This window comes from Phaethon aethereus (genome assembly GCF_964289735.1).
Source record: "Phaethon aethereus genome assembly, chromosome: 2".
Lineage (NCBI taxonomy): Eukaryota > Metazoa > Chordata > Aves > Phaethontiformes > Phaethontidae > Phaethon > Phaethon aethereus.
Window position 1 is genome coordinate 146,568,700 of NC_138582.1, and position 23,105 is coordinate 146,591,804.

Here is a 23,105-nt window from a genome sequence, read left to right on the forward strand (position 1 = left end):
CAGTTGATTGATAGTGCATAAAACAAAAAAAGGAAGAAAAGCTTTTCTTAACTTGAAAACTTACTGGAAGCTGTTTTGATTAATGACATAAAGGAGCTTTCTTACAGGTAGGCTCTTTGTACAGCCTTCTTAACGCTTTGATCTCCTTGGTTATGAATGCTGCTTTAGAATTTCAAGGAGTAATTACATCTAATACCACTTTAGCTTCTTTCAATGATACCAAGAGTTCAGAGGTAAGTTAACTATTTTCCAGTCTTCCAGATGTTTTCTTCTATTTAGGTGTGTACGTTCAAATATGGCTTATTTTTTTGAAACGGTGTTTACTTTGCTTAGCTGGAAAGGCTTCCAGAAGACAGCTAGTTATCCTGCATGTTGTCATTTCAGAGCACATTTGTATTTGCCTTTAAGTACTGTATATATTGTTTTCATGACAGGAATTACTACATTTCCACTTGAAAGAACAGGTTGTTCCTGTCATGTTGTGTTCCACCAAAGCATGTTGTGAAACCCTAATAGACCAAATTTTACTGCATATTTGTCTTATGTTCTCATCAGCCATGCCTTCCTTTAGAGAGAGGAGGTTCTCTGGAACTGGAGCTATTAACAGTTTTACATGCTGAAGTGATTCAGACATCACGATTCTGGGTACATTATTTTTCTGCACAGAAAAATAAAGTTTAACGTACAGTCCTGAGCTGTTGGGTGACACTTGAATTTAAGAAAGGAGCAGCTGCAATTTAGTTGCATCAGCCCTCTCCTGATGCCAAGCAGACCATGTTCCTGCAGGCAACATCTCATGCAGCGGTTACCAATGTTGGTAACACATACCGTATACACACACATCCTCGAAGAGGGCTGTTGGTTTTGTGCGTAGGTTCAGCGGGGTTTGATTTCTACATGGACCCAGTGTTGCAGAGTGAAGGGATTTTCTGCCATGTGCCAGGTGCAGCATTTTCATTGTATGTTGAACATTAGCCTTGTGAAATTCCATGTCTTCAAAGAGAAGGAGTGAAGCTGTGAGGGAGCCCAAGTCTTGCCAATGCCTCAGATACCTGACATTTACTGTGAACCTTCGAACAGCCTTTACAAAGACTTAATTTCTGTGAGGCATTCACCAGACCGGTGACCTTTGGAGCACTTAAGTTGCCTGAATGCTACTTGCAGACAAAGTATTTGTCCCCACATTGTATTAGGATGTTTGGATAGGAAAAAGAAACTTGTCTTCTGCTTGAGCTTTCCATGCAAGTGTTTTCTTTCGGTTTTCAAATTTGGTTCTATAGAGTAACCCTGTTTACCACACCTCGTGCCATAGGTCTCCGAAACAATTTCCATTCATAGATCCTCATGCCATGCAGGACAGACTCTGATCTCTTAAGTTAATAGATGAGGAAATCACGCTGGTAAAAGCCCCAGGTCTGCAAGTTATTCTTTGTAAATGGTTGTCTAGACTAAAAGATGAAGTAAATCAAAAAACCCACTCCCGAGCACGTAGCGTGGGGCCACAGGAACCCGCAGCCTCCTCCTCTGGGCAAGAGCCATTTCCAGCCCACAGTAGATGAGGAGGGAGTAAAATGACTTCCTTCCACTATATGCAATAGGAAAAGGGCTGGGACATCCCTTATGCAGTGGTTCTCGGGGTAGGAACTCCTCTTCCCTTACACAGTGATGAGCTGCACTGAGACTTAGGCATGGTCCTTCACTTCAGTGTCTGATGAGACATCATAACCGGTGTGTCATAAGAACATGTATGGAAGAAATAATTAGAAATCTAAGTAATCTTCTTCATAAGCTTCTCTCCCTCAGAGGAAACGGAGCTTTTCTAAACATCTGCATGAGCCTGCTTCCTTAGCAGAGAAAATAACTGGCCAGAAACAAAACAACAGAATTCTGAGTCTTTAACCACTGGCACAGCTGGGCTGCTTCTGGCTGCAAGATGTGGCATGTGAACACCAGTGCGCAGCGGCCGGCGCTGGCATCACTTTCTGGAGGGGACATTGTCAAGTACAAATGGCATCGAAATCCTCGCTGGCAACCAAGTTATGGGAGATTTCCAAAAATAGTGTAAAACTGATCTCAAGTCAGGGAGTTTCTGCAAAAAGGGAACTGGGATAAGCGGATGCACATTGTGCCAATAAATTCTGGGCTGTATGTCCGTTTTTCATTATTTTGAAATGTTGTCTTTGATGGGTGCGTGTTCTGGTGGGCAGACAGGATTGCAGATGGAGACCTGGGTTCATAAAACGGGGAAAGTGTTCATGTTAACAGGTAATCACGTCAAGATTTGCTTTCCCTCCCTCCGGCAGCCCTCTGCCTCTCCCCTTCCCTCACCAAACACACCCACCCACCCATACAGACGCAGGCTCCCCTGGAGAGACCCCAGCCCAGGGCTCGGCGGGCGCTCGGTGCCTGCTGCAGAGAGAGGTGGGGCTGCCACAGCCACATCCCTCCCGCCTTCCCTCTGACCCGAGTTCACGCTGCTGCTGCTGCTGCTGCTTCGCCGGCAGCAGAGTCGTCCCTGTGCAGTGTAATCCCGACATCCTCGGAGCATCCAGCAGCTGTGGGCACTTGCAGCCCCCTCAGGAATTCCTTTCTTTTTCTCCAAGTGGCTGACTACCGTTGTTTCAAGGCTGCTGTTTTCCATCTCGTCACAGAAACACGGTAAGTGTAACTTCAGCTGTGGCTCTTCGGTTATTGCCTTTGTGAAAGTCATCTGTCATCTACTGAATAGCAAGAGTTACCAGTTCAAAGTCTCTGTGAGGCTTGTTGTGGTCTCTGCTCCTGCTCGAGGTGTTCAACTGAACCCTTGGCATTTTAGTTTTTAGCTAGATTAAAACATGAAATCCAAACAACTCAAAATGTTGGTGGCTTCCTGGCTGCTGTTTTCATACTTTGTAGCCAAATTGCTCGTGTGTCCTTCCTCTAAATGCTGGTGCCTCGGGAAGTGGAAGTAAGAAGAGAAGCATTTCCATCCCTGCTTGTTGGCTGGTGCCAGTTTTCTAACAACCCAAGGAAGAGACACTTTAATGCATATTCATAAACTCTCAGGATGCTGAGGCAGGTAATCCTGCTGCCTGCTGAAAATGGAGAGAGCAAGTGGAGTTTTAGAAAGGAGTTAGATTGGGGGGTATCTGTCTGTCTCATCCCCTTCAGTCCTGAAGGTGAGGTAAAGGAACACATGAGTTTAGGGACCCCAGATGGCTGCAGCAGTGTAATGGCACATTCAAACAAAAAAATCATCCCAGAACCACAGCAAAAGGGCCTATGTCAAGCTGTCCTGTTTTCTGACCCAGCTTGGTATGACTGTGAACTCCATGGTGTCACCTCAACTCTGTCTTCTTATAGACAGTTCACATATATGATGTATTATCCGTGGGTTATCTGCTCTTTAATTGCATCACTAAAAGTTGCAGAGAGGATGTCAGGGCATTAACACTTTGAAGACATCATAGACTAACTTTTCATATTGCCAGTGCCCAAAGATGTTCTGTGTGGGAGAGCACACTTGCAGTTCTGGCCAAGTTCCCAGTAAAATTTGCACAGTTGCACAAAACATCGCCTTGACTCTGCACAAAACCTCACATCATTTTGTAATTGTATTTTACATTTTGACTGGGGATCGGAAATGGTGGGAATGAGCATGGCACCAACTATTTGACATGGAGTTGATTTAGGACACCAAAATATGGGGCACTATCTGGGAGTCTTGACAGTCATCTTTTTCTTCAGACTTCTTCCTGTGTTTGCTTGTCTTTTTTTTTTGGTTTGTTCTCCCCTTTTTGTTTACTCTTCTCTTCCACTGCACTTTATTGTGACAGGAAGGACTGAGAAAAAAAATTATCAGGTATTTTAGTGATGTTCTGTCTAAATCTGCTTCGAGCATATGGAATATGCATCATAGGAAAACTGCAGCTTTCCAGAGGGAATCCATATATAATAATAACTACATATTCTGTAGCATTTGAAGTTCTCATTATGCCTCCTGTGTTATTACTCCTTCCATCTCCAGTTCTCCAGACAGTTTCTGTGTTTTGTATACATGCCAGAAATAACTGCCAAACGCTTGCTTGATTTTCTAACATTAAGCCAGAAAGGAGTATGCCTTTTTCTGGTCTTGCAGCAGCTACTGAATGAGTTCATAACCTGCCTATGCTTATCAAATACCGTGTAATGGTCTGGTTTACTGTTCCTTCGTTACCACTTTTCTGAGTTGGACTGCTCCATGAAAGACTGGTTATTTATAACTCTGTTACTTCTTTGCAATCGTTTAAAAGAGAATACTACTAGGATTCTTTCAGCATCTGCTATTAATCTGATTTTACTGATGATATAAGCACAGGAGTTTAAGGGAAGAAGTCTTGAGCCCAAGGAGCAGTTGTGACACAGGTTACGGTCACTTCAAACTTTCTGCTTCAGGTTTTCATGTTCTAAGCAGCATTAAGAATTTCTAGGTGCAAATCTAGCTCCAGCGTTAGGGTTCATTGACTGGTATTTGTTCCATGGTTTGAAAATAAATATTTTTCTGTATATATGCATAAATCATCTCTTGGGGTATCCTTGAAAGTTATAGGAGAATGAACTACATAATGGCAGAATCACTGTGATTTTGTACACTTTCTTTCAGATATCTTCTTGGAGTATGGAATCCATATGGAAACGAAGGTGGTATCTTCAGCTGGGCTGTATATTGATACTGAATTTGGTTTATGCCAATCTAGACTATCAAAAAGAGACTCCTCCAAGCCTGGGTCAGATTGACCATCAGTGCTGGGAGCTGTCGTCCCATGGGCTCGTGGAAATCAAGAAACTCAAGGTAGCAGATACCGTCATTGCTCTCTGGGACTTCATGATGTTCCTAAAGGAATCCCCTAAGCCCAAGCACAATGAACTCTTCAATGATTTAGCCCAGAACTTCTGGGATATGTATGTAGACTGTGTGCTCTCAAGATCCCATGGAATGGGCAGAAGACAATTAATGTCTCCCAAATATTCTTCCACATACTCACATAGAACTTTAGAAGGTAACTACAGGTTATGGTGTTAGTCTGTTATGTACTAACATTAAACTGAACCACTTGTTCCATCTTCGTCCTTGATTATTTAGACAACTCAGTATAGTAATTTCCAGTTTTCTGTCTCTATTTGTCGAAAGTATTTGCGTCTTTCAGTGGTAGCTACTTTCACAATACCTGAGTCAAAAATAGTTAGGGTACTACAAGTGTAAAAGATGTTGGGTAAGCATGTGCGAGTGTGTGGAAATGGATGTTGCATTCTCTGTTTGTCACTGTGTGCATATAAATTACATCACAACACTAAAAGTTTCCTGACATTTGGTCTTCAGTCTCAACTTGGGGGAATCAACCCTCTGTGGGAAGGGAAGCCCAAATCCCTGACTGCTTGAACCCTGTTCTTCCCATTAAAACTATTGACACATAGTGTGATCGCATAGTCACTGTGAATCATCAAACAGTGACAAATTCTGGTCATCATGGTTTGTGATGAACTGAGATCACATAGGTGATTGGCTTTATATCTTGTTATAATCCAATCCTAGATCTGTGTGCTTCCTTCCTCCTCGGCAATAAACATTTTTCTGATGTACCCAGTCAGATGTTCTAAGTTTCCATACTGAACATGGAGATCATCTAATCCTAGCATTCCTAAACATATTGCTTGGAAAATAACTACCTTTCTTTCATAATCTTGCAGGGTCTGCTTTCACCAACCCATTTTAGTCCAAAAGGGGAGAAAATGAAGATACCTCAGCAAGGCAACATCAAAATGAAGAAGCACAAAAGCACAGCATGTACTGTAGATGCTTAGACAAATCCATTGGCATGGTTCAACCTTTTTTTTCCCCTCTGTATAAAGTACTTAATCTGCTGAACTGATAGGTACATGGGCTCCCATACTGTCACTTTGGCTTTCCTGTCTTGCAGTCTACCAAGGTTGCCTTTTCCCCACTGCATGTGTGAATGCTTTTGTGTTTTGAGTCAACATCTTTGTTCTCTCAGGTAAACTTGTAAGTCTGAACCAGTGTCGTATTTTTGTAGAGGCTCATCTTTTCCAATAATTACCTTTTTTAAAAGTTAATTTTGATGGAAGCTCAATATATTTTTATATGTTAAGCAATGGAGAAAATGTCAACAAACATATTTTATACAGTGTCTTGCATATACAGTCAACTTTACTTTTAAGAATTGCAAAAAAGTGTGACATCAAGCTAGAGGGAAGGATTATGCTCATTGTAATGTTCTGTGCAGTCTAAACTTTGCATTTTGTCACTGCTTAGTCTCAGCTATGGATTAATTAAAGTATTTTTCTATGCAACAAGGTCTGAATAGTAGTCATTTTCTTGTCAGCATGTTATTTGCAAAGCCACTACTACATTACATTAAGAAACAGTAATTTACACAAGAATGCTCTTTATTTACACATTCTTACAGGTAAATAAGGTGATACAATCCGTCCCTGTCATAGCAGGGATCACAGCTGAGAAGAGACCCATGCATCAAGTGGTTTGAAAGAGAGAGAGACTGGCTTGACTACTGGTCCCATTGTAAGAAACCATCCAGCATGGGTAAACTAATTCCAGGAGATTAACCATCTAGTTAATCCATTTTCTTCTGAGTACAGAAAGCCTAAGAGCAAATGGGAACACTCAAAGATGCTGACTGTTCTCAGCTTTACTTCTTGGGAAATGCAGTTTGTTCAGTCCCTGTTGTGTTCTAGCCTTTTATGAGATCCCAGCTGGGTTTAATTATTGTAGGAAACAGTATACACAGTAACAGCATATAAACTTTCATAAGTAACAAGAAATCCATCCCACATAATGCCTAGCTCGTACACTGTTCGTAAAATATCCAAGAATTCTCATAGATTTTAAATGTTCATTTAGGTAAATACAGTATCGAACTGCGTCTTGTAAAATATTTCCCCTACAGTATTCTGGAGAGGGCACAAGTAGTGAGAAATTTCTCCTACCCATGAATATCGCTGCAAGTTCTTGATATGAAAAATATTTTAAATACACCTTTTCTTTTGAGCAGAGGGAGTCATGACACACTCAAACCCAGCAGTTTCAGGAATTGATACATCATGATGAGCAGCTATTTGAGAGCCATCATCTAATCTGTTCCAGCAATATCCAGTTTATAAAACTGTGTATTGTGTTGTATTGCATTTGCAACAAATAAAGTGTTTTAACTGTCATAAACCAGATAAATAAATTCCCCTTGTTCACACCTACAAATAATTTTATTCATCACCTACAGAAGTGCAAAACTATAATAACATTTTAAAGGTAATGTTTCCTGTATTAGTGATCTTTTAATTGAATGCCAGAGCAAGGTAGCCTATGCGGTTCTACAAGCTCCATCTTTCCTCAGATTTTGTTTTAATTCTCTAGGAGACAAAGGTGCTTAGCACCTGGCTCCAGAATGCTTGAACAATCTATGGCTATGGTCACCCTGCAGCATCTGCCAAAGGGGCAGGTGATTGTGTACAAAACAGGAACACAGAGCCGTAAGCGGCAGCAGCAAAACAAATTCCAGGTGGACGTACCCGTTTTGGCTATGAGAGTGCCATGGAAAGGCAGCTGGCTGCTCCTGGGGTCTCTGCAAGAGGGATTCACAGTGAGTGGGATGATCTTTTCCTCCAGCAGTACTCAGCACTCCTCCTCTTTCCATCCCTGGGTTGCAGCAGGAACAGCAAGTCCAGTTTTCTTGCATTCCCCCCGACAGCCAGACCATAGTTGATGTCTGGCTGGCTGTCAAAATCAAATGCTGTCTATGCTGCTGTGAAGCCTTGTGTTAGCGTTCACTGATGAGTATAAATGTGAGCATTTCAGGAAATTCTGTCTCCTTCCTTCTCCAGTCTTTATTAGAATTAATGAGCATTTGCAGCTACTTGCCTACAATGTCAGGGTGTCTGCACCAAGAGCACAGTGCAGCTGGGGGAGGAATGCTGTGGGGGCTCACTTTGTGCCTGATTTAAAGCTTTTACATAAGCATAAATATAAACTGATTTCTAGTTAAGAGATCTCTTATATCCATGTCTTGGCTACACTGTACTGCTGTAGCTTTTGCTTAGAAATTGGAAGGACTTACATGAGTCCTGTATGTTTTTTTTTAAAAAATGGGCCAGTGCCTTGCTGCCAGTAGTAATGAGTCACCCACACACTGACATGTACACAAGCATATAAAAAAATCTCTGAATTTCACAGTCTTTGTTCTCCTAGTTAAATATTTATTGCTTGGTTTTAATTGTGAAAAGACAATGGAGCATACTTTTTGTGGCTTCAGTGTGTAGATGTATTTTCACATTCTCTAAAACAGTAATAAAGCAGCATAGCTGCTGAAGAGTTTTCAGAGAAATATAAACATCAACAACTGAGCAAGACTTTACTTGACACAGAGGAGTTTAGTAAGATAATCTCTATATACCTTAGCTTACCTTTCTTGCTGGCAGGCAAGAAATACACATACAGGCTTGTTTAAGAAAACATACAAAAACTTTACGCAAATAATTTGGGGGAAAAAAAGTCATAATTAAACAAGATTATACTTAAAAATTATCAGTTAGCAAAGGGCCAGCATAAAAATTAAATTGAATTAGCATAACTCAATTTAATTTCTCTAGCTTTAAGTACTAGCTGTCTGTCTTACTCTACAATGTCATGTTTAACAGACCTGCTCATATGAAAATGCTTCTGATCTTTGGAAACTAAACATGTGGAAATTTCTCTAAAGTTTCAGTACCATTTCATATGGCTGTTTTATTTAAATATTTTCTTTGGGTTCTCCTCTTCATAGAATTTAGGTTGGCAATTTTTAAACAAAAATCTCTGCACTGCTGTTTTGTTACAGGGACAAACATTTTTTTGAGAAACGCTTATACGCATTCCCCCCATCCCTCTTTCAGGAAGTAAAAAAGGGAGTTGGAAGCTAAGTTCTACCTGTTTAGCTCAAATTTATTTCCATTTTTCAAGTTGGCACTTAACAAAGTGAAAGTTTGTACTTTTCTCAAAACATTGCTTACAGGCAAAAATGACAGACTTCGTGCCAGAGCTTGTGTGTCACAGAACCCCTTGCAACGTCACAGCAATTTATGCCATAGCACTGGATAGCACCTGGTTTTAAAATGAAGTAACAGCCTCAGGGAATCTTGCTTTACTGTAATATAGTAAATTCTGGCTTTGCCCAAGTTAGGAAAGGAGACAACCACTTAGAAACTGAGTCATCCACAAAAAGGTCTGCTGCTCACAAGTTTGTGTTGGTATTCTAGAGGTGCTAGAGTAGAAGAGGATGAGTTCTTATTGGAGACAATATGGGCAATAACCCAAGAAATAGTTAGAAGAATAAGATCAGTTAAAGAGCTGTAAGAAACCCATGAGGAGCAGGACATTTCAGCATGTCTCTCCAGTAGGCTCAGAGAAACTGTTGGCACAGACAAGCTTCTTAGTGAGTCTTTAGATTAAAACTGAGGGAATAGAAGTCAGAAGTCCTGATGCTAAAGGCAACAACTCAAGAAACAAAATGGACTCAGGAAAAAAAACACATGGGTATGGTATCCAGGAAAAAGAAGAACTGAATGTGTTTATGTAAAGGTTCATCACCCTGCTTAAAGAAAGATATGCTTAAACTGTAATATGCGGAATGTGTCAACAAGAGCTGGAAATCTAAACAGTGGAGCTACTGACAGTGGATGAGGGTAACCTAACACAAAATTAGACTCAACATACCTTTGTATCATACTGTACAGGGTACTTTATTAATAAATCATCCCCACGTTTATATTAGTTATGACAAAATGCAATTTTAGTCTCAAGATGTTCTATGCAATTCATCAAAGCATTACAAACAGATTTTATCTTGTATCTCAACTATACATACAGTTAACTAAAATATTAAAAGCACTGTTCAGAACGCTGTCTATTCTACAGGTACCGAATCCTTCTTGACTGAGTCTAACGTTTTAACTCCTTTGATCTTTTTTAAGGCTCCTTCACAAACAGGGGGCTTTCTAAGAGCAAGGTCTGTAACAGGCAGTGGCCCTCCAATTAATTGAGGAGGTGTACTTTCAACAGTTACTAAGCGACCAGATCCAATCTGAAAAACAAAATAAATGTATTGGTTGACATTGATGTTAGCATTTAAAATGAGACGAGAGTTAAATCATTAACTGCCTTTCAAAAATATTATTCAGCTGGTAGAGAGGCATGCTGAGATTTCCGTGGTCCACTCAAACTATCCTTTATACTAAATTCACAAATTGTTCTCATCAATACAAAGGAAAAGACAGAGTGTTTTTTCAGTAGGTACCTTTATGTACTCTGCTTTTGTGCCGTCATGTCTGATCTTATGAATAGAGGAAAAGAAAATCAAGCCTTTATTACAGTAGGAGTTTGTTGTCCAATGTTATTTGGATTTGTATATATCAGCCACAGTTTTTGTCCTCAGAATTTCACTATACATTAATACTTCAAAGAAAAAAAAGGTAGCAGACCCTGTTTCTCTCTGCTTCAAGAAAACTCCAAGACTGAGAGAGACATACACTTTGCAGTCTCATTACTACTTTTTATACTGAATAGGTATAGGCCTTTGAATAAAAATCCCTGAGTAACACCTCTATCTTCTAACCATGACCTACTAAAACAAATAATGTGACTCTTTGAGTGCATGTGGCTCACAGGTTTTATTACTTGACCTTGACTGGTTTGCAACAACCATATTAGCTTAATTTTCATCTCTTCTACTATGGGTGTTTGGCAGAGAGAAGGAAAGAAGATTGTTCCATGAAAAAAATTGCCAGCCATATCTGTCATTTGTAATCCTTCTAAGCAATGTACCCAAGGAATTTTATCTGATATTGCTGATGTGTTTGTTTTCTTAATACACTTATTTTGCAAAATGGACTAACTTTTACCTTGTTTTTGTCTACAGTTGTTGAAACATTGATTATGGAACCATGAAGATATTTTCTTGTTAAACCTTCTCCCTCCAAATAAATGAATAATCTTGGCTCGAGGTCCAAGTCTTTAAAATAAAATCTAACAATCTATTTCTCTCTACTAACAATTTCTAGAATACTTATGTTTAGATCTAAACTTATGAGATACTTTCTGCAAAATATTGCTGATTAGCAGTCTCCCTGATATACGCATGTAACTAAATAATTTTTCCAGCCCGCTTCATCTTGCATTCACAGATGTGTCCCTCCATATCTTTCAGAAGTTTAGGGCAAAGATAATTTGATAAAAATCCCAGTCCAGCACTCTGACACCATCCTCTTGCTTCCTATTAAGCTCCTCCTTTCTTCATCACATCAAACAGGAACTGCCTCTTTTCTTTTTGTAGGGTGCAGCCACCTTAGTTGTCACTAATCATTCATGGGCCAGAGAGCCCATGATAATACAATCTTTTGCCTTTGTGCAAGTTTGAAAACAGCACCTCATATTTTTTCTTCCTTGTTTCTCCTTACATGTAAGAGCAACTTATAAGCAGCCAGGAAGCTAGCCCTCCCCCTAAAATCCTCCTTAGCTGTGATGCTTAAACAGAAGTCATCCAGCTAGCTCAAAAGCAGTTACTAACTGGAATGGAGATTCTCCCACGTCTTACCCTAGCTTTTCGAAACTCAACATCTCAATAAGCTGTTACACCTGAGTAGGATCTTAACAATGGCTTTTATTTTCTCACACTTCAATTAACTAATAGAAATGAGAAAAAAATAGTATTTTCTGCAGATGCAACAAGTGGCTTATCTGCAGACAGTCAGGAACAGGTTTACTGACAAAGGACACCTCTACCAACATATTAGGGATCACATAGATTTACCAAACAATAAAGGATGGAGGTCTTGACCTCAGCAAGGTTTTCATGAAAGGCTGTCCCACAAGATGTACTTGTCAAGTTGCATAGGGACCATCTTGCCCACACTCTTTATGAGTAACTTCCAGATCTGAATCTCATTCTGAACAACTACCTGTTGTCTGAGGATACGTCAGAAGGGGAAGTGGTGCTTTGCAGGAGATACAGATTCTTTCTTACATACTTGGAGCTTGTCAACATAAACGTTATTAAAGAAAGAGTAAGCAGCAGCACATATACAGCCAGAATAAACCCCAAACCATTCACTACACATTAATGAAAATAAAACAGCGTCATTGGGGATTACTTACCGTTGTACCAAGGCCTTTAATATCAGTAGAATGAACTGCTCTGTTTTGAGTCTTTGATTTAGATCTGGAAGCCTCTATTGATTTTTCCTGAAGCCTTTTTGCTTTCTAAAGACAGTTGGAAAAAAGGCAAAATTGTTTTAATCAGAATGAGTTGTATCATTTGCACTTGTTAGAAAATAGACAAACAAAATGACAAAATGAATGAGGTGATAATTCTATTGGGCTTTAATTTTAAGTACCCTCCCTCTGGTTTGTGACACTCTCTTGTACTGGGGATCTGAAAACAGGATAAATGGGCATGGATTTACAAGGGTGAGAAGGGAATAATCACTTGCTGTGACCTGTGGGCTGTATTTTTTCCAATGTAGCCATACATGCTGTTAGCCTTCATCGCCACAAGAGCACACTGTTGCCTCATGTTCAGCTTGTCACCCCGTACAAAGTACACATCTACATAGCCAGTCAGTCCCCATGCTGTACTGATGCATGACAACCTTAATACGTCCCAGATGCATGACTTCACATTTTCTTTTCCTGAATTGCATAAGCTTTTGGTCAGCCCATCCCTCTAGCTTGTCAAGGTCCTTCTGAATAGCCATCCTACCTTCCAGCATATGGATTGCTTCTTCAAGCTCAGTGTCATGCATGAACGTGATAAGGTTGCATGCTGATCCAATGTACAAGTCATTAATGAAAATGTTAAACAGTATCAACCCTAAAATTAACTTTGAGGAATATAACTCAAAACTGACTGCTAATGACTAACCACTGTCCTTTGAGTCCATCAGTCCAGCCAGTTTTTCATCCAAGTTGTAGTCCAGCTGTACTGGACAACACCTATATGTATTCCAGTCCATCTCTCCCCAATTTGGCTACAAGGATGCTACACAAGACAACTGGACAACACCTATATGTATTCCAGTCCATCTCTCCCCAATTTGGCTACAAGGATGCTACACAAGACTGTGCTGAAAACCTTGCTAAAGCCAAAGGAAATAACATCCATCTTCCTCCTTCTCCAGAGCTAATAATTTTATCACAAAAGGCAACCATATGGGCAAGGCATGATTTGTCCTTGTGTCCTAAAACATGTGCCTAAAACAGCCTTCTAGGGACTAAGTTAAAACTAACCAGCCTGTAGTTCTCCAAATCCTTTTTCTGGCCCCTTTTAATTTCTAATTCTGGTATAGATCTTTACCACAGGCCAGTGAGGTGCTTGCACATGGAGAAAACTGTTCTCTTCTGCACCTCCTTTGGGAAATTAAGAAAAATTAGATTTAGCTGCCAAAGCATTTATTTGAAGTCTGATACCATTCGTTCTCCAACTTAGTCTGATTGCCTAACCAGGACTCTAATATTTTTTCTGTTCTTTTGGAAAAGTGCAAATATTGCTAGGAGAAAATCCTTTCATTATAAAATATTTTCCATCTTGAAAGATGGCTGCTGTATTAAAAATAGGGAATTAAGTATTAGGAAAAAAAAAGAAAAGAATGACCATACTTTTAGATTCAACAATTTCAGGACAAATATACATATATACACATACCCACCCCCCAGTTGCAAGTGCATGAACAATATTGATCCCCAATTTGTGACTGTCATCAAAAGAGCAAATCATAGAATCATAGAAGAGCGGAAGAATCAAAGATTGCGCAGCTTTGCCAATACATCTTATGGTTCATTCTTCTATATCTGTGTGAATATAAAATTTACTATGACTTCTACTTGTATATCTTTGTAATTCATTAAGAAATGTGTTTGTAAGTTCCCAATTATTACAACTACACCGTGAATGTAAATTTTACTCCATCATTCTTATTTCTTACCTTCAGTGCCTCATAATTTGATGTCCGAGTCAAGAAATTTTCCCAAGATTTATGTACCCTTTCTCTGTGCTTATGGATACCTTGGATCTGTAATATAAGTGAGATTTACAAGATGCAACACAATCCTGTTCTCATGAGCTTTCCTGAATTCTTTGCTTGTGCTGTTTGGATAGTGTGTTCACCTATGCCCCTTTGGCTACCTTAGCTCATCCCTCTCACTTGAGATTGGATGATAATGCTGTAGTAAAGTACTTGCCCTTTAAAGACTTCACTTATGCATTGCCTTTAAAAAAAAAGGGCTTACCTCTGTTGCAAACAAATTTTCCCCTCTTCCAACAGAGATGTTGGAAGACCCCTAACTCTTTCAGGAATGCTTTTTGTATATTCTCACTCTCAAATGCTGAATAACAGAGATGGAATCAGTTCTGGTGACAAAAGTGCAGGCATCATAATGCATGACAATCCCTCAAAAACACTAGCATGAGATTTTAGACAAATGGACCAACTGATCTTACTTCTCAGAAAGCAGGAGCAGATAAGACAGCAGATGAGCAAAAATGCCAAATGCTTGCCTTATAACCAAAGCTGGAAAATGCCTATACCTACTCACTTGCAGCATGCTGGGAAGCACAAAGCACTCCTTTGTGAAGTAATGACGCTTTGTGAATATGCAGCCAAGGGAGTTAACAGAGACTTACGTTTCATTTTAAAAAGTAGATGTAGTTGTAATAGGTACTTTAAATTGTTATCTGCTACAGATGAACAGAGGTGCAACTCTTATAGTAATGTAATGATCGTTTCTCATACCACTGCTGATGCATCACTGATGATACTGCTTCATTTTTTCATTTTGCTCTCTAAATATTGGCAAAATTATACAAATTGGGAGAACTGAGACTAACCTGATTTAATTTAAAGTTAAAATTTTACTGCTGAGACAGATTAAGATATCTTCAAGCAGTGTACACATACAGAATTCTCAACATTATATAATAAGAAAATCTTCATTTAAGTTGACAAAAAGGCTTTACATGGGCTTTACTTGTTTAAATACTCCTTGCCTTACCTTTGTATATGTTTTTGCCTCATCTTGGATTTCTTGGTGATGCTGACTTTCAAGCACTTCAGTCTGCAGAGCAGCAACCATTCTTCCAGTATCTTCTGATACTTCTGAAATAACTTTCAAGGCTTCCTCATCCGATGCAACAGGCCTGAATTCTTCTTTTAGTTCTGCACACAGTTCACTCCAAACTTCTCCAACCTGTGCGTGAAACACACACACAATTTGGTATTTATCTCTCTTTTCAGTTCCAATTATTCAAAATTTAGAGTAACAATCTCTCTCCTTATTGTTGTTTCACTTCCCACAATTTTTATGCAAGGTTAGACTTCAGTAATGCTATGCCAAATTCATTCACGATAATCCTCCCTAAGCCTTCCCAAACCCAAGCTTGACTCCACAGAGCAATAACAGGAATGCTGACAACTACAGAAACTCAGAAGAAATAGAGATAGCTACAAGACACCAAATTAAAAGAGTGAACTGTTGTGTCCTACTGGCTTCTGTAAAATCTCAAATTGTGCACATTATCAGGGAAAACTGCAACATAAGACATAAATGGAAGCTGGAATTATCAACTATAGATCCAATCTTGCTAGTTCCTGAACACTTCAAGCTCTTACAGACTTTGTTCCTAGGCAGAAAATTGTCATAAACTGAAGCATCTTTTGAGCAGGATGGCTCCCACAAAGCTTGTTATCCTGTTCTTGTTTTCTACAGGCACATCACTCTCAACTTTTGACAGCATGGATGGATACTGCAGTTGTGTTTCTTGAGCTGGCAAACAGTCTGAGTTATTCTTAACTAGCATTGGTTTCTAGCCTGATTTTCTATGCAGTCACAAGCATTTGGAGCAGTACAAAGGAAGAGTGTGGGGAGTGCTGGAATCATGGAAGTGGGACTGTTTATTTTGATGGTAAATACTGGCTTACACTCTGCGAAACTATAGATGACTTGTGACATCAGTGACAGCTTTTCAAGGTTTATTTGTTTGTTGTGTCCTGAGATACAGTTGCTGTTTTTGCAAACACAGCTACAGTAGTAATATTTTCTTCCACAATACTCACTTTAAAGTCAATATAACGCCGTATGATAGCAAGTGTGACAAAATCTTTAGCAGATAAGCCAGGTAAATTTTCAAAACCTAAAGGAATATTAATCATGTCAGTATTAACAGCATGATGAATTTATCTTAAAATAAAACATTCTAAAAAAGACTACATCTTATTTGTCACATAAAAAGTCTTCATCACACATACACCAGTCAGTCACTCTTCTAATCCTGAGCAGGATTTTGGTGATAAAAAAATTATTTTCTCCGTAATAAATTCACTCTACACTAACTCTTTACTTATGAGTATCTCCAGTGAACTTCCAATCACTTGGAAAGCCAGGATAGTACTGCATTTGCTATGCTTTTGTGGTAAGGGTTTGATCTTCCGTTAAAACCGAGAAAGAACTGAGGCCACAGGTCACACTCTAAAGAAGCAACTCAGCACAAATAGAGTTTGCTTTAGCTGTGAAGTAGCCAACAGGAGAGTCGTATTAGAGGGTCTCCAGTAGTTTGTTTCAAAACTGTGTAATGAGGGTCTCCTCCATCTCATAGATTTGAGCCTTGAGCATAGTGACTCCATCTTTTGAAAAATAGGTCCACAATACGTGTAAAAGAATAAGGTAGAGAAGTATGGTCGCTGAGACTATGCCTCTTTTTTTTTTTTTTTTTTTCACACTGAATGTTAATTATACTTGATTTAAAACCCCCCACCTATATAGTCTATCAAATCTCATTCTAGACTTCATCATACCATCTGTGTGGTAACGGGGAGTGTGGCATCTACCTATTAGAGTGTAATCACATCATGTTTTGAAGTTAAGAAATACCATAAATAAAGACCAATTAACACTGGTTTCCTAGATCACCATGTTACAGGCTGTTATGGAGCTACAGTAAGAGGAAGATCCTGAGAAAAGACTTTAAAAATCTTTCAATTTTTTTATTATCCACTTCCATGTCATTTCAGTACTTTACAGGAGACATTGTAATGTATGTAACTAACATAAGAGGTATGTGAATATAGGAGAAAGCTGGAACAGAATCTCATGCCTTTTTTCTCTATTAAAGAATTTAGCTGTGATCCAACATCTAATACAATTAACAGTAATAAGAATTAGTAAGAACCTGGGTTACAACAGAGGAAGAACTGGCTATAGTTTATTAGAGAAACTAAGGATGTTTTCAAACCAATTGGTTCTCTAGGTTACCCAGGGAACTGGTTGAAGCAATCTCAGAACAATTATTGACCACCTTTGAACTCGTGGAGGATGGACTTGAAAAAAAACAAACGTAATGCTTATTTTTAAAAGGGGAAAAAGAAAAGCCAGAGAATATAGGTTCAGTTCAGTTCCTGAAAAAAGACTGAAACAAATAATTAAACAAATAATGTTTATGCAGTTAAATGGTAACAGTGAAAACATTATGCAACATGAATTAATAAAAACAAACCATGTCATTCGACCTAGCTTTTGCCTACAGCTAGATAAGAAATCTTACAGATGTGGAAGTTTATCATGTATCTTGACTTCAGTTTAGGTTTTTAGACAAGGATCTAATGAGTATTCATATTCAGTGTGCAAACAACATAGAATTAGGAGGGACTGCAGCATTTTGAAGGAAATTATTAGAATGAAAATTAATCTTACCAATCTGAAAAATTATCTAAACTCACAGAATTTACTTCAGTAGGGACAAATAAAAAATTCTAAATGTACGAAGAGTCATCTGCACAAATCCAGGATGGCAGATGATTGTACAAGATTCTAAGTCAAATGAGCAAACGATATCATGCCACTGTGAATATAGCAATTGTTATATTAATGTCAGAATGTTTATTACAAGATGAGTAGAGGACTGTAGTTCTACTTGGTTGTGAGGCTTCTGCTGGAGTACTGTGTTCAGTTTTGGGACACTATAGATCAAGAAGAATGTGAACCAATTGGAAAGACTCAAGAAAAAAACAATGAGAATAATTAGAGCTTATGCTAGAAAATGAGATCTGTGAGTAACATCTGCAGAAAGTAGTATTTCTTAATCTAGATTTCTTAATCTTCTTAATCTAATTTCTTAACTCCTAAAAGTGTTAAAATATGTGAAAGACATTGTGTGTGGGAAAACAAGTTACAGAAAATTTCAAGCAAACGTTAGTCATAATTCTAAGAAAACTATTCCTAATGGTAGGGGCAGCAAAGTGCTGGGGAAATCTTGAAATCCCCATCAATAGGGACTTTTAAGAACAGGATGAGCAAGCATCTGTTACTAGGAGAGTGTTGATGATGCATCTCAAAGTTTCCTTTGGCCTTTTTTTTTAATAGTGACTTTATTGATAGCCAGTGAACAAGTTCAGTTTGATGACAAATATGACACTGACAAGGCAATTCACTTGTCTTACCTAGCTTGCACAATAATGAATAAAGTTTTGCCCGTATGTTTTCTGAAATTTCCATGATGGCAAAGCTGGGACGGTTGGCAGGCATGGGGATGACTTTTTGCTGTTTCTGGAAGCTGCTAGCAATAGGATTCTTCATGTCTAATAATTTCAAAATACAAAACAAGAATGAAGAATGAAGAGGTAGTATGTTCCCAAGGCTACTAAACGTAGAGGAAATTATAGCTATGCAATGAAGTATGACGATCTTTATCATGCAGCTACAGACATATTCTTTCCTGTGATGACTCCTCCAAAGTAAGGCAGGTCCATCTTTGTGGACACTATGTAAATAATTTTGATAGTTTGGCCAGGAATTCAAACATAATTTGGGCCAGGAAATATTATCATGACAAAAGATTTGCAAGACCATAGCACTCTCCTTACTTCTTTTTACAACATAAAACAAAAGACAATGCCGTTTGTGGAAGAAAGTTTAACTGTCCAGCATTAGAAAAGCTGTTCAAGATACTAGTCATGGCTCTTGTTCATTACCTGGTTCATTCCCAGCTAATGTAGAAAATGCCATCTAGTGTCCAGACTCTAACAAAATAGATACAAGGTATTCTGGGTTTGGCAAGAATTACAGCATAAAGCTATAAATATTGTAATTTACTTTCATCAGGATTCAGACTGCAAAAGCAAATAGTATCTTTGTTTTACTTTATTCAGTGAAACTGCTCACAGTTTTACATGCATCATAAAACTTACCACCAATCCTTCCATATCGATCACGTTTGACTCCTAGCTCCAACTCCTCCTGTCTCCATAACTGTATTAGAAGGTTAGCTGCTGTTTGATCTTTCTCCCCTCGCCAGGTACTGATGTGCAAAGTGGTTTTAGGGTTGTCACAAAATTCAACCAAGATTCCAAGAATTATATTGTACAGGTTCTTTTGCTTTAACTTGGCAAAGGGAAAAGGAAAAAATGTTTTAAACTGTTCAAAACACAGTGATGTCTACCTTCAAAAAAACAGAGAAATTATGTAATATGTAATCAAGCAACTGCAAGCTTTTCGTCACAACTATTTGCACAAAACTGGTGTGTAAATTTGTAAATCTTTCAAGCGTCTGGAATCCTGCCATGCAAAGTTCCATAAATCAAGGACCATGAGGGGAATGAGTGTAGGATCATATAAGATGTGCATACCTGTGTGTAGAATTACATAATAGGTTTTGTATACATGCCTCCAGGCTCACATGCTGGAAAATGTACTACTTCCAAGATTTATTTTTGTAAGAAACAGACTCTGAAGGCAGTGGCTGAGCGGTAGCAGCACCTGTTCTGTTTTGTGGCCAGATCTTTTTGCAGCAGCCTGAGAGTAGGGAAGGGTCTGCACCCTTGCACTGACAAAGGCATCAAGCGGCTGGTAGTATGACTGGTGAGAATGAGGAGGGAATGAAACAGGGAAGGTGCATTGCTTATTTTGTGAGAGATGAAATGCCAGTGCCAGGTTTATGTCCAAGACCCACAGAAGTAGCTATACATACAAAATACATGTAGAAAGTTAACTTTAAACATCAAAACTTTTAAAGCCTTTAAGTGTATATTAACTCTGCTCTTACTAACTTCAATATGAAGTAAGAACTGAGGTGCTCTTCTAAACACAGATGTCATCCAAAGTAAGAGCATAGTTTGAGTTTTCTTTTTAAAAAGAGTGTATTTTTGGTAAATTTAAAAATCCCTCTGTCAAATACTTATTTTTAAAAAAGATACATGGACAATCCATCCAATCATTTCTAAGCAGATATCCTGGTGTTTGATTACCTTCCTATCCCAGGGAATTACATACGCTGATCTTTTTGTTAGTATTATAATAGACTTAGGAGATAATGTAATAAAAATAATGCAGTTTTCCATGTTGTTTTACTCCTCTTTCATTCTGTAACAATAATAGAAATACCTACTGCCAACAAATCCAGAAGAAGAAAAATGCCCTTTTTTTCAAGAAAATAATCCTCTGCAATGTAACATCCAATGACACAGGACCTTAAACAGAAATAATAATTTCATTGTGTAGAAGCATTTTTATGCTTTAGAACACTCTACAAGCATCTCATTTATTTTACTGAATTGCATAAAAATATTTGGTAAGCAATATGCTTCATACCTTCAGGGAGTAGAAAAATCACGTTTCACATGCCTTTTCATTTACACAGTATAACTAAATATACCCTACTTGACTGCTCTTTCTTCTCTGGCAGGTGGCACACCTTCCTTGTAGCAGCCCAAGAAATTTGGCAGGTTCACAATGAATTGGATCAGAATATGGATTTGAACTAAAACTAACTCAGAAAAAGCGGTTAAAATTTACCTAGATCATGGCCCTGATCTGGCTTATTGCAGGACTGTGTGAATATTTCTGCCAGCAGAATCAAGAGGGTGAGACAAGCAAGACTGTTTTTTTGGCAACAGTGTTTGCTTCTCCCAGTTTAGAATGATCATAAAACCAGCATTCATGTTGCTATTGCTTCCTTCTCTTATTTCCTGACTTATGGTCATTAACACAGAAATGGAGGGAGTCTCCTTAATCAGTCTTTTCTCCCAGACAAACATATTATTTGGCTTTCAATATATTTATCAACTTCTGCCTTAGAAGAAATTAACTTTTGGTCCTCCTATGTATTGGCATTCTCTGCTAGCAATCTTTAAAATATTTATAGACCAGTATCACCAGTTTACAAACACTTCTTATGCTTATGCAGTTTTTAGCTAATATTGGTCTATTCTTGCCTTCTGTTTACTTCTCTGAAGTTATTTACAGTCTCTAACCATACACCTCTCTTAGAAATTCTTAGGTAACTCTGCATGTCATCTCAGGTCACTCTGTGTGGGGAATTAGACTACTATGTAGGGAGTTAGGTTTTCATACTGAACCCCTATTTAGAAGAGAATACATGAGAACATCTGTTTATTTTTATAATTTTTACTTAGTCAAACTGTATGAAGTATTTTTATACATTTTAAATAGAAGGCCCATATGTGCAGAGAAAGGCCATAGTATTGCAGACCTAAAAAGTACAAGACTTGACATTTTCAAGAGTTACTGCTGCTAAAATACTTTACTAACCACAAGCAGTCGAGTGCACTGAAGAGGAGACAACTGTGGCCCAATCCACTATATAATTTCTTTGGATCCATCTGAATGAATGGGGTAAGTAGATCCACTCCTTCATAGCTGAAGAGTTCCTGTTGAAATGTTAATTAAAGCAATATGTTTCTTAAATAATATTTACTAAATAGCTACATATAAGAAAATATAGAGGCAACTGAAAATTTTAAATATTTATATTGTAATAGATTTGGCCCACTTGTTAGACCAGGATATATTCCTTATGACACACATAAGAAAAAGAGATTTTCAGCTTTTCCAAACTGCTAATCATCTCATTCGTTAACACACTTTCCTATACTAATTTAACATCATGTAAATTAGCAATTAAATAGGCGAGACGCTTCCTAGTGGATTTCTGAGTGATTTTGCATTTTAACTGTCACTGTCACAGAAACCAGTTATCAGACCTGACTTGTTAGCGATGAACTACAGTGACATCTGCTTTTGAATAATAAAAAAAAAAGCAGCATCCTTTACATGAAAATATACCATTTTTGACATTTTCTGCACAGTATGAAGTAGAAACATACATACCTTTCTGTGGAGATCATTTTCACAGAGAGCGGACAAAAGAAATAATATATCAGCTTGGATTTCCAGTAGAATGGCATCTTCTTTCTCTTTAGATTTGTTTGCTGCATACTTTAGGATGTCTATAAATGAATATATTTTATACATGTGAATGTCATATACACAAATCAGAGTTCTATTACAGCTGCTGCTTTTAAAATCTACACCAAGGGATTTTTAAAGGAATCTACTCATGCTGTTTAGTTTTATCTATCTATCTCCTGTGTTTATAATAGCTTGCAGAAGTGCAGCACTCCGATGCTGTGGTTTCATGGACTTGGTGACAGAGTTAATGATAGCAGCTTGCACCGACTTCTTCCTTGTTCAGTTTCTGTGCTGCCCCTTGTATTGTGACAGTGCAATCAATTCAAGGAACTGATCTGAATTGAGAAACTCTTAGAAAAAGGCAATGAACTTACTGATTAGCTCTACTGTACAGCCTCAGACACATTTGTACTGACAGTGGAAATGTGTGAGAGACATAAAATACCACCGTTGCTGAGAAAAACAGCCTTGGAACTACTATGTGAGAGAGGACATTCAGACAGAACTCCCCCAAAGTAAGGTTACTTGAATCCAATATGTAAGGTATAGTGTCGATTTTGCCTTCACTAAAATCTGTAAGTTTCCACAGAGTTTTCACTGGCGTTCAACTTTCAACTGAGGATATAAAATCTTTTATTTCTAGGTTTTCTGTTAGAACATACTCTTTGAATTCCAAAGGATCTTACCAATTTTGTTTCTTCCAGTATGACTCTTTCTGAGTACTGGAAACTTTTTATTATTGTAAGAAAAAAGAACTTAAACCAGTGTGTACTGGAACTTAAAACCAATTGTAACAGTAGGTATGTGTAACTGAACAAGAAAATGCCGTAAA

The 23,105-nt window shown here is 38.3% G+C and overlaps 2 protein-coding genes across 2 annotated transcripts in view; one reads left to right on the forward strand and one right to left on the reverse strand.

The window, feature by feature from the left end:
• Positions 1-4,636: 4,636 nt before the first annotated feature.
• Positions 4,637-5,041, forward strand: FAM237B (family with sequence similarity 237 member B; the record flags this gene model as incomplete). Its single annotated transcript, XM_081996512.1, has 1 exon — positions 4,637-5,041. One exon carries the CDS (start codon positions 4,637-4,639, stop codon positions 5,039-5,041), a length of 405 nt encoding a protein of 134 aa, XP_081852638.1.
• Positions 5,042-9,929: 4,888 nt separating this feature from the next.
• CFAP69 (cilia and flagella associated protein 69) overlaps positions 9,930-23,105 on the reverse strand; it is a gene marked incomplete at both ends in the record, with an annotated part of 30,088 nt that continues 16,912 nt past the window's right edge. Inside the window, 10 exon segments of the mRNA XM_082014613.1 lie at positions 9,930-10,106; positions 12,176-12,280; positions 14,002-14,088; positions 15,068-15,262; positions 16,129-16,205; positions 18,508-18,645; positions 19,255-19,447; positions 20,451-20,532; positions 21,614-21,732; positions 22,193-22,311. Of these exon segments, the coding sequence (XP_081870739.1) occupies positions 9,930-10,106; positions 12,176-12,280; positions 14,002-14,088; positions 15,068-15,262; positions 16,129-16,205; positions 18,508-18,645; positions 19,255-19,447; positions 20,451-20,532; positions 21,614-21,732; positions 22,193-22,311 (1,292 nt within the window).